This window comes from Electrophorus electricus, chromosome 14 (genome assembly GCF_013358815.1).
Source record: "Electrophorus electricus isolate fEleEle1 chromosome 14, fEleEle1.pri, whole genome shotgun sequence".
NCBI lineage: Eukaryota > Metazoa > Chordata > Actinopteri > Gymnotiformes > Gymnotidae > Electrophorus > Electrophorus electricus.
In genome coordinates this window covers 16,238,573-16,249,219 of record NC_049548.1, presented here as the reverse complement: position 1 = coordinate 16,249,219, position 10,647 = coordinate 16,238,573, and the positions used below count along the sequence as shown (strand labels likewise).

Sequence of the window (10,647 nt, the reverse complement as noted above, 5' to 3'; positions counted from 1 at the left end):
TAATTTATTGAGATGCACCTGTATGTGTATATAATATATATATATATATATATATATATATATATATATATATATATATATATACACACACACACACACACACACACACACACACACACACACACTGTTGTCGAATCTATGTAGATGGGGGTGGGTGGGTGTGTATGTGGTTGGTATAACAGAACTTTTAAGGACCTTTTTCCTTTAACTGTAGTCAGTGCACATATGCACTTTGACTGGTTTTAATATATATTCTATAAAAATGTTCATTTATTTATATTTGCTACTCAATTCTTTTATCTGTATATACACTATATTGCCAAAAGTATTCGCTCACCATCCAAATAATTGAATTCAGGTGTTCCAATCACTTTTATGGCCACAGGTGTATAAAAGCAAGTACCTAGCCATGCAAACTGCTTCTACAAACATTTGTGAAAGAATGGATGGCTCTCAGGGCTTGCCAGGAGAACAGTACTTGTCTGACTGCATTGTGCAACCTGTAAAGTTTGGTGGAGGGGAAATTATGGTGTGGGGTTGTTTTTCAGGAGTTGGGCTTGGCCCCTTAGTGCCAGTGAAAGGAACTCTCAATACCTCAGCATACCAAGAGATTTTGGACAATTTCATGCTCCCAACTTTTTGGGAACAGTTTGGGGATGGCCCTTTGCTGTTCTAACATGACTACGCACCAGTGAACAAAGCAAGGTCCATAAATATGTCAATGAGTGAGTTTGGTGTGGAAGAACTTGACAGGCCTGCACAGAGTCCTGACTTCAACCTGAACACCTTTGGGATGAATTAGAACAGAGACTGCGAGCCAGTCCTTCTCGTCCAACATCAGTCTGACCTCACAAATGTGCTTCTGGAAGAATGGTCAAACATTCCCATAAACATACTCCTAAACCTTGTGGAAAGCATTCCCAGAAGAGTTGAAGCGATTATAGCTGCAAAGAGTGGGCCAACATCATATTAAACCCTATGGATTATGATTGGAATATCCTTCAAATGCATATGCGTGCGAAGGCAAATGAGCAAATACTTATGGCAATATAGTGTATGTACCTCAGTACTCCAGTACGATGTCTTATCTGCATTTCTCACTTTGCACATACTTTTACTGTTTCTTAAATCAGACCTCCAGACAGCACACATTTCAGTACTATTAAAACAACACTGAATTCCTGATGGGGTGCACTGCGAACCTGGTCAGAGCTAAAAATGTTTCTCCTCTGCAGGGTACTATGCCTGGCTGGAGAAACCCTCATCTAGAGATTCACTTGGAAGATTTGGAGTCTTCCGCCCCTTTAAAAATACTGTTTGAATCTATACTTTCATCCATTACTTTAATCTTTTAGCTTCATTAGTCACAGTGAAAATGTGTATGTCACCACTGGTAAAACACTCCATGGAAAGCAAAAAGTTCAAGTGTTTTTTTGTTTTGTTTTGTTTTGTTTTACAATTTTTTATTATCTATGAGCATGTGTGTTTTGTTGTTTTCTGTATTTATTGTATCATACTTACAAATTATCTTCAAGCTTTGTAAGTAAAATAGACTCTAGGCTCAATATTCTTAGTAAATATATTTACTTTTGTTCTTTAAATCTGCCATAAATTCTGCATATTTCAAAGCATGTATGTATTACCTGTGAACTGCATCGCTAAATGACCAATAGTAACAATCATTCAAATAGAACAGAACTATATTCAGCTGTTTCACTTTGTAAATATATGACCAATTATGCATGTTCCAATAACCAATGCAGCACTTAAAAGGATTTGCATCCTTGCAATTTCATAGATCATTAAAGAGTATTAAAAATATGTATACTCAGTAGAAAGCTTGTGTTAAGTAATTATAGGCATTAAGTATATCCCCTAGAGAAGTCACTGTTTGGCTAAATTCAGGAATGCATTTTCTGGTGATGCCTGGTGAGGTGGTACCGACGGGCAAAGCTTTTGCCACACTGCGTGCAAGGGAAGAGTTTGGTGCCCTTGTGCAGCTGCTGGTGGGCCCTGAGGCTCTGCGGCCGGCTGAAGCTCTTCCCACAGTCTGTACACTTGCATGGCCGCACGCCCGAGTGCTTCTGCTCGTGCCTCCTCAGGTCGCCCGACTGCCTGAAGCTCTCGCCGCACTCAGCGCAAAGGAATGGCTTTTCGCCCGTGTGCGTGCGCATGTGAACGTTCAGCTGGCCTGAGTGCACAAAGCTCTTCTCGCACTGTGAGCACGTGTAGGGTTTCACGCCTGTGTGTATGCGCTGGTGCTGCTTCAGGCTGTTAAACCAGCCGAAGGACTTGCCACAGTCGGGGCACAGGTACAGCTGGTCGCCCTGCCTGAAGCAGGCGTGGTTCTTGAAACCCCGTATCGTGCGAAAAGTCTTGGAGCACTGCGTGCAGCTGTGCCCCTTGGAAGTCACGTCACCCTCAGTGCAGCTCACGTACTTTGTGGTCATCTCTGGGTGATGGCGCCGGATGTGTTTGTACAAGTAGCGCTCGCCGGTAAAGGAGAAAGAGCAGTGGCTGCAGGGATAGATGGTGACGTTGGTCAGGGCCGTGCTCTGGCGCTGGGCCCTGCGACGCGCGTGGCTCTCTTGGTGGCGTTTCAGGCCAGACGACTGGGTGAAGGACTTGAGGCACCGTGTGCAGCAGTATGGCCTTTCTTTGGCATGGATAGTACGCTCGTGCCGCCGCAGGTTGCACAGGCGGTTGAAGTACAGGCCGCAGCGGGAGCAGCAGTGGGGACCATCACCCTGCTGAATGCACTCGTGGCTTTTCAGGACATGTAGGTGACTAAAAGTTCTAAGGCACTCGCCGCACACATGTGAGGAGGTGGGCAGTTGTTGGGGCTGCAGGTCAGCTTGACTATCAAAGTCGGCTGTGATCGAGCCAGGCTCGGCAAAATCGTTCAGATTCTCTTCCTCAGCTCTGTCCTCGGCTACCATCTGGGTGGCTTTTCTTTTTGTTTTAGGTGGTTGGCGTCGAGGTCGGCCGGCAGCTGCTTTCCTAAGGTGGTCCCTGGCCCGGTTAGCGCTGTGAGCAGATCTCCTTAGCCTTGTCGGGGGTTCATATGGAGGGTCATGTTTGTCTGACAGGTTCTCGGTTTGCAATGTTTCCTCAGTGGTGAAAGAGACATTCTCTAATACTTTGAGGTACTCCCCATGGTGGTGCTGTTTGAGATGTTTGTGAAGATTGAGTTTTGCTACAAAGGAGAAGGAGCACTTAGTACAAGGGTAAATACTGGATGCAGTGCCCATCTCTTCTGACTGCTGTGTGTCTGTTGGTTCCTTTTCACCCTGATGGGTCTGCTGGTGTCTCTTCAGTCCTGTTGCCTGACTAAAGCACTTCCTGCAGTGGACGCAGCAATAAGGCTTCTCCTTTGAGTGGATTGTGCGTTGGTGTCTTTTTAAGTGGCACGACCGCAAGAATGCTCTTCCACACTCATCGCATTTGTTCCCTGAGACCGCCGTTACACTGCTGCTGTCAGTTTGTTCTGTGGTGTCATCCAAACTATTGCTGTGTCGGTATGACAATTCTTCTTGATCTGATTTTTCTGTCTGGCCACTGAGATTTGGAAACTGGCTGTGAAAAGATTGTGAAATTGGCATTTGAAAGGGTGGCGGGGCATCAGACGCAAGCAGGCACTGGTCCGAGTTCGTGACTGGTATCTGGTCACTGGGTTCAGTAGCCTGGGTTTCCAGGAGATGTGGATGCTCGTCTGGGTGTGAGCGTCTGACATGTCCATGCAGGTAAAAAGCAGCTGGGAAAGAGTACTGGCAAAAAGGACAAATCTTTAAATCCTCTTTGCTTCCTCCTGGCAAAGAATAAAAACTGTTCTTAGCTTTTCAGTACTTAATTCACTTAAAATTAAAATGCTTAATTAAAATAAATATGTATAATAGATACATCTAAAGTGCCAACATGAGAGGTAACTTACATGGGAGAATTTATTTGACAGATCACAAAAATGGAAAAGATATTTTGGGTACCTATAGTTGTGCACTTCCTGTCCCAGATCTTATCCCAGGTGGCGCTGATGCCCCGGGCATATTCCTCTGCATACCACACTCTCAGTTCCTGCCCAGGATGGATGGGACGGCAGCAACGGAACAGAATGCGGCCACTCTGCTGAAATGCCACCAAGTTTTGCTCCTTTTCACTCTGTGAGCAAACAACATACCTGTGGACAAAACACAGCCATTTCCCATACTATACATACTATGAATGCACTGAGGTGTATGTGTAGTCAGCCTGTTCTTACAGTCTAAAGTGAAGTCATGAGCTAGACATTGTATTTTCGCAGAAGGCAACATTCAAAAAATGTAACTGTATAAATCAACTTCACTCATGTGTACAATGAATAAATCAGATTCAGGATGCAGCTGACTAGTTAAGCATCATTACTGGGCAAAATGGGCACGCCCCTGAGATAAAAAATATCCCATTTGGAGGAGAGGTTACAAACTAATATATATACTATAAGGCAAAATCATAACACGAGGCACTTCTAAAATAAACTATTTTGGCTGTAATTCAAAAGTTACATAGCACATGTCCCTCTAGGCTGCATTAAATGAGCAGAGGAATTGCAGATGTGAAGCTCTCATGATCAAAACCAGCTTCAAAAATGACTTGTTTTAACATCTTTTGGGAGCGTGGTGAACTTTTTAAACCGGATGAATACACCTAAGTCTGTTTCAGACTGCTACATTCACATCTACTCCTCCTCCTCCTCAAACATACAATAGAGCAGTGTTAACAACAGCTCAGGAAGTCCACAGTACTATGTTACACCACCCTCGAAAAAGTGAGAGGATAGTTGTGTTAGAAACTATGTTACACCACAGTTTCCTATTCCGGTACTGTGCAACAATTTGGTGACACAATTGCAAGATCCACAAAAGCATTATTTTTGGTTCTGTTAGAACCAACTTGGTTTTGCTAAAGCTGAGCAAACAAACAAACAGGTATTGTGTGTTAAATGCTGTGGTTTGTAATGTTAGGTCTTGAACAAAGCCTTCACAACAGGGCAAATAATTATCAAAAGATACCATCTTTCTGACTGAAACCTGGCTCAGCGGTGACGATAACATCACTCATAATAAATTAACCCCATCTCAATGTTGTTTTTTCAGTGTTCCAAAGAATAATAAGAGGTAGAAGAGTGGTATGTACTTTTCACAGCAAGCTATGGCTTACATAACAACAAGCAATGTTTTGGGGAATACATCACATTTTAATATCTTGTTATTAAACCTAGGGGCAAACAGTTCTAATGATTGTCCTCCCTCACCCCCTAGATATCAACGCCTAGATATCAATCATGACTGATTTTGACTATATTTTATTCATTAGTAATTTTAATATCAGCCTTGACAAGCCTACAGATTTTAATACTTGTCGTATCATGTTGTCAAATTCCTCATGCAATATGTACAAAAATGGGGCCATATTTAGGTGTAGAGACCAAAGTGTCAAACTTGCCCAGTTTAGGACTCTCAAACCATTACTGTATTTTCTTTATGCTCTCAATACTCACCAGTTTTAAAAAGTACTACGAAAACCGTTATAAAATGATACTTTACAGATGATTCAGTGACAGACATGTTTTTCTAATGATTTTAAGATCACTCCATCCCTTATTTAAAGCCTTAAATTGTTTCAGTCTGGTGAACACCTTTATTTTAAAACCTGATGTATTAATACATAACACCTCTAACAACCAACCTGAGGCACAACATTATGGCTCATGGAAAATTTCAACCTCATTAATTAGGTTACAGAGAGACTGCAGGAAAGCAGAATGAAAATGGAGTGGAACTAAGCTCACTCTCCACTATTACATTTTAAAAAATCTCAAACACAGAGCGGCATGGCAAGGGCAGCCTACTTTTCAAGCCTGATTCATAGCCACCAAAATAATCCTGAATTCCTGTTTACTACAATTGACAAGCTGGTTAAGCACTCACCTCAGATCTCATTCTAACTTTCTAATGATAAGTGTGGTGGTGAAATCTTCTCCATTAGGAACAGCTATACACAAGGTCAACAGCCCCTCACTGATCTGATAGGGCAGCAGAATGCGCCTTGTCTTGAGTTCTCAGAGACCAACCTTGAAACATCTATAAAAGTGATCTTACTCAAACAAAACTAGCTGGACACCATACCAACCAAATCCTTTAAACAAGCTTTCAATGCACTGTCAAATGACATTGTTAATATTGCCAAGTGAGTCACTTAATTAATGGAATGCATCATCATTGGGAATGGATGCAGTAATGTATCTGGAGTCCCTGTCAGTTATGGCCCAACACTATATCAAAAACCTTGGCATCACATTTGACTATGACCTAAGCTTTAGATGCCATATCCTCCATGTCTCAAGAGCAGCATATTCGTAACATAGCCAATGCCAGGAGTACGCTCACAGCAACACATAGTGGAAAAACTACATTTATCTGTATTTTCACACCTCTATTACTGTAATGCTCTGCTAGTAGGTGCCACTAATAAGACTATTTTAAGCCTACAGAGGGTTCAGAATGCAGTACCCAGAGTCCGAGCACAATGAGAGAACACATTACACCAATCTTTAAAGAGCTGCATTGGCTACCTGTATCACTCAGAACTGTAAAATCCTACTGTTCTCTTTTAAGTGTTTACATGGTCTTGCCCGCAATGATTTAAATACTTACACTTTTGCAGTTGCACTTTTATTTCCTTGAAGGGTGATTTTTAAATTGCCTTTTACTTTAAATTATTATTTCTTTTAATGTATCTATTTTTTCAGTTTATTCTTTAACTTTAGTCTTCTATTTAAATGAATAATATTTAACTTTATTTTAATAAACTGATTTCTATATTTTTGGCAGATGCCTTCCTGAGATAGATCTCGGGATGAAATAACCTTTATTATCCTTCTACGTATTCTGAAGGACTTTGTGTTTAAGAAAATGCCATACACATAAAGTGTGTTATTATTACTGCAATGCTACATTCCATAACTAGCTGGCTATATTACAAAAGAAATTAGCAAGAGCAAATAACAGTCTCTCAAATATAACTGTAAGATTTGTTTTTGTTGAAATGTTGCTTGAATGCACAAAACCTAATTCAGCCTTGTTATGCCAAAGGAATATCCATCATGCTATAGCCAGTAGGCCATTGTTGTTGCTAACTGTTAATGCTGTTGCTCATCATGCTGATACCATTACGGTCATCACAATTAACAAGGAAACATTCAGCATAGCCATCTGAGCACTGCTTGGTCTGACTCATAGGACTTAATTATCCTCAACTATCCATGTACCATTCAAAACTTCATACCTCATCCAGTTCGAGTGCGTGTCCCTCTCTGCATCAATGTAATCACACTGGCCACTCCCTCTGCATATCTGAGAAATAACAGACATATGAGAGAAGTTTCACCTTAGGTTACAATACTGCTAATTAGCTGGGGAGATTAAATCTAAAATTGGTTCAACATGATAAATGGCTTCAGTAAATATCACTTTGTCATGCAAGAACACTTCCCACACTTACCACCCAAGAATAAGCACTGTTCAGCGCCTTCTCCCTGCTGGTCACCTCACCATCAACAGGTCCGAAATGCATTCCAAGAGGGACAACTTGTCCCTGGTTAAAAACCCCTAACCCTGCCCCAGTTGTTGATCTCCCTATGACCAAGCCTTGGGGAAGAGTGAGGAGGTCCCTTTGTGGTATTCCTATGGGTGTCAGGGAGTCATGAGTGATCAGTGGGGGACCATGAACCTCACACTCATCTACAAACGGATTATGGCAAGATTCGCAATCTGTCAAAGAAGGCAAAGAAACCAGGGTGAGGACAGAAAATGAAAAGGGCTTGATGATTAGCAATGCAACTTCAGAATTGATAGAACTGTTTCTTTGAGTGCTTCCATACTGATAGCGTCCATCAGGCAACTCACAATAGAGCTCGTCATGAAACGAATTTTCCTCTTGGGTCTCCTCCACCTCTATATTGCAAATTGTCACAGAGCCCTGTATTTCTAAGCTCTGGTCTTGACCTGGTGGTAGTCCTGTTAAGAGGAAGTATGATCATCAACAGATTTATTACTAAAACAGCTGTAAAGTTACATTCTGTTTTTGTTTTTAAAAATAAACAAATAAGCAAACAAAAACTGCACCATCACCCAATGTCTGATGGGGGCCTGTTCATATAACAGCTTCGTACCACCATGCTTATTTATTTGTTTTATAATGGGGCTGAATTTCCCTAAAACAATTTAATTGTCAAAGTCTTGTTTTCATTCTTGTTTTGAAGACAATACATTTGATTCTACAGTGAATAGTTAAACTGCCACATTGCCTGGCTGGTTCCATAAACAACAGGTTACATCTCTTACAAGTAATACAGTAGACAACTCCCACAGTGATGCACGAGGAGGAATGGGTTAGGACAACTGATCCTTTTGTGCCAGTTATTTTAGTGACTTTGTTAATAAACTTACATGCAACCCATCTAGAACAGCTGCAGGTAACAGTACCACAGTTATTATCTGAATTGTCATTTATCTCACTCTTGACAAGCATGTTTTTGTCTCATTTGTAGGACATTAGTGGAGGGTCCTTAAAAAGGAATGTAGTCTCTGCATTGTCCTGGAGGATTCTGAAGTGTTTAAGCATAATTTCAGCCAATGTTTTATTATTAGCATAAGTCAGCACCAAAGGAATTCTTGTAGTCTTAACAGCAGATCGTTCATAGGTCAGTAGTCTACTCTCTGGAGAGTTAAAACACCATCCCTTCACAAGGGATGTGAAGAATTGTACTGCAAATAGAAATCATAGTCTATGGGTTTCTAATAGATGGTGGTATTTAAGCAAGATTTAGCAAACTTCACTGAAACATCCAAAAAGACTTTCTTCATGCCAGGATATGCTATACTCCATGTATATTCAAGAGCTTGGTGGAACTTGGAAAATTAACAGTTGGAGGTCTTCTAATGTGCATGTTGTAATATCAAAAGTGTCACCAATGTATCTCAGAAATTCTAAGGGTATTTATGGGTCCAGTATATTGCTCAAAAAATGTTTCTCAACAAATAAAACAAAGAGGTTTGCATAGGATGGTCCCATTTTAGTATGCATATTAACACCTTTTATTTGTACTTTATTTGTACACATCTATACATATCCATTTGCATCGCAAGGAAACTCCAAGAAATAGAACTCAGCTACACTCTTGGAATATTAGAACCCCATGGAATGAATGTTATTTAGACATCATATATAAACTACTACTAATTCAGAAGCACTTTGCTTGCACAGCTGATGAAGGACCTCTGTCTTTTCTGTTTCTCTGGAAACTCTGTGTACTTTACTAAAATTTTGAATATATCTCTATTTATCTATAGATAAAAGACATAGATAGAGGGAGTTACAATCCAGTTCCATGAGGTGCTTCGCAGTTAAAAGCTCAGTAAACTTGCCCAGACAGCAACTTGGATAAAGTATATGATTCTAGTCTTTGAATTTGTACAATTTATTGTACAACCGGTAATGCGCATCCCCTCAAATTATTACAAAGGTCTTGAATATAAACAGCAGGGAGCGCGCTAATGGATTTTGAATAGAAACAGCAGGCGGCGCTCTAATGAATTCCCTTCCCGTTAACCAAATTGGGACCGTGAAAGCACCCTTTTTAGTTCAAGTGATTTTTCGCATGTAGCTAGGCTGACAACAGCAACTGGGTCAGGGAAAATCTTCGTTAAAATTAAACAAAGACATTTTTGGGAAAACTCTAACTTGTAGCTAGCATTCTTAAATGGTGCAGCAATGTCTAATACAAAACAAATGTTGTCACGCTCCTATAATAAACAATCACGACAGTATTGCATAGTCAGCTAGCACAAGGTGTTATTAGTTTTAAAGAAGCGCCCAAACCCTGCTAGGGAACCTCCTTCAGGTCTTAGCGACCACTGGATAAGGAACTCAACAGTGGCTTAAATTATTGAAAACAGCCCTCAAACTATGTGGACACTTTGCTAGCCGTTCAGTTTTCAGTAAAGTGACTGAACTGATGGACGTTTTGCTGCCTTTAACTCAAAACCGCCAGCGCTGGCTAACCTAGCTAACTATGTTTAGTTCATCTTGATAGTAGCTAGATGTTTCAGCATACAAAGAGAGCCCGAAATCATTAACTGAAAACATTAACGATAGCTAGTTTTGGTGGCTGTATTAGGTAATTATATGTTTAACCTACTTAATTAGCATGTTAACTAGCATTTTGTTACAGCTAACGCTCAGTTAAAGCAGCTAGCTAGTGGAGCGACCGATTAGATTAAAAACTGCAACTCACCTGGACTGGCCGACATGTTATCACGTGTAGAATGTAGTCATGGATTAAACTGTATTTATTTTTGGAAAACCTGTTAGATGCATTTATCTACACTCTAGCTAGTCTTGTGCTTTCCACAACAAGGAAGTTGTCAGAATTCTTCTTCTATCCAAAATGGCGGTGGCGATTATAGTAATGGTGCGTGTTGCCACCAACTGGATGTGAGTGAACGCTGTGACGGGCTACTGACCTCATATACAGTCTATGTTTTGAGCTGCACTTATAATGGGCCACTATTTGTTTTTCAGTATTATATGCCAGTTTCTACTGATGATGTC

The 10,647-nt window shown here is 40.7% G+C and overlaps 1 protein-coding gene across 1 annotated transcript; it reads right to left on the bottom strand.

Moving 5' to 3' along the window:
• Positions 1-1,362: 1,362 nt before the first annotated feature.
• Positions 1,363-10,509, bottom strand: prdm9 (PR domain containing 9). Its single transcript, XM_027005066.2, has 6 exons — positions 10,331-10,509; positions 7,941-8,051; positions 7,537-7,805; positions 7,321-7,388; positions 3,984-4,174; positions 1,363-3,808 (listed from the first exon to the last, which is right to left on the bottom strand). Exons 1-6 carry the CDS (start codon positions 10,344-10,346, stop codon positions 1,902-1,904), a joined length of 2,562 nt encoding a protein of 853 aa, XP_026860867.2. The 5' UTR covers positions 10,347-10,509; the 3' UTR covers positions 1,363-1,901.
• Positions 10,510-10,647: the final 138 nt, after the last annotated feature.

What these genes read in the sequence shown, in the direction of transcription:
- prdm9 (XM_027005066.2), bottom strand. An exon ending in GTTTCATGACGAGCTCTATT is followed by an intron (nt 7,806 to 7,940) that starts GTGAGTTGCCTG and finishes CTTCTTTGACAG; the next exon opens with ATTGCGAATCTTGCCATAAT. An exon ending in ACAGTGCTTATTCTTGGGTG is followed by an intron (nt 7,389 to 7,536) that starts GTAAGTGTGGGA and finishes GTTATTTCTCAG; the next exon opens with ATATGCAGAGGGAGTGGCCA.